The sequence below is a fragment of the Sinocyclocheilus anshuiensis genome, unplaced genomic scaffold, assembly GCF_001515605.1.
Source record: "Sinocyclocheilus anshuiensis isolate Anshui unplaced genomic scaffold, SAMN03320099.WGS_v1.1 scaffold292, whole genome shotgun sequence".
Lineage (NCBI taxonomy): Eukaryota > Metazoa > Chordata > Actinopteri > Cypriniformes > Cyprinidae > Sinocyclocheilus > Sinocyclocheilus anshuiensis.
In genome coordinates this window covers 244,668-245,708 of record NW_015555757.1, presented here as the reverse complement: position 1 = coordinate 245,708, position 1,041 = coordinate 244,668, and the positions used below count along the sequence as shown (strand labels likewise).

At 36.3% G+C, this 1,041-nt stretch overlaps 1 protein-coding gene across 2 annotated transcripts in view; it reads right to left on the bottom strand.

Annotated features, from left to right (window-relative positions):
* Positions 1–1,041, bottom strand: part of LOC107673935 (sodium/potassium/calcium exchanger 3-like) — an 85,819-nt gene that overhangs the window by 7,818 nt on the left and 76,960 nt on the right. Inside the window, exons 9-12 of one of the 2 annotated variants that reach the window (XM_016467768.1) lie at positions 717–742; positions 553–606; positions 311–438; positions 60–220 (exon numbers count right to left, since the gene is read on the bottom strand). In XM_016467768.1, coding sequence (XP_016323254.1) covers positions 60–220; positions 311–438; positions 553–606; positions 717–742 — 369 coding nt within the window. The remainder of the gene's footprint in view (positions 1–59; positions 221–310; positions 439–552; positions 607–716; positions 743–1,041) is intronic. The other variant, XM_016467769.1, reaches the window with a different exon arrangement.

Here is a 1,041-nt window from a genome sequence, read left to right as displayed (position 1 = left end):
GAAAAAAAAATCTATAAAATGTAGCTGTACTTTTGTTTTTTTGTGCTTGTGTGACTGACCTCTGTAATAAGCATTCTGGAGGCCATTGTGAGGCGTGTGCGAGGGGAGAAGTGACTGGTGATCATGATTCTCATTCCGGCCTCAGAGAAGGACAGCTGATGAGGGTATGCAGACAAGAGTTCGTCCACCATCAGCACGGATGGCTTCCTGTGGAAATTTGCTAAGAGTGGCAGAACAACAATGCAGAAATTTAGATGGACACCAAGTAGTTGTACACACGATTTCTATAAAACAGGACAGCATGCATTACCTTTCTTAAGCAGCACGACAGTGGCATCGCACCCATCGTCGATGTCTGTGTTACTGGCTGTGCCGTTACCCAGATTTGCCGAATTCTTTTTCCGCCGCTCGATATAATGAACCACCCGCGAGTTAAATCTGATTAACACCAAGGAAGGAGAGTTAATAAAATCAGAAGTGATGTGATTTACTGATGTGGAGTAGATCATGTAATAATGAAAAATTTCCATGGCAACAGAATAGAGAACTTACTTCATTAGTATAATGTAAACTATGTACAGCAATGTTAAGGTGAGTGATTCCCACCTGAGAAGAGAAAAAGTAGCATAAATGACTGAATACAAAACAAAATGTGAAACTGTTGCAATATGAAAAATGAAGAGGGTGTTCTGGTGTAACAGCAGCTTTAATCTTACCATGTCACCTTCTCATCATAGATGAACTTGAAACAAAAAGAGAATAAAAAGTAAATTTAATAGACAAACCCAAATGACAAAGCCAAACTCCTTCAAACATTCCTGAAATATTACACCTTACCACCAGAGGGCAGGATTATTTTACTGTAAATATGGGCCCTGAGGATTGAGGATTTAATGCGTAATCTATGGAATAATATAATGTAATGTAATGTAATATAATATACATATCGTATTAGCAAGCAAATATTTACATTAAAATTAGTTTATTTACAGGTTTTATTATTATACTAATATATATATATATATATATATATATATACAC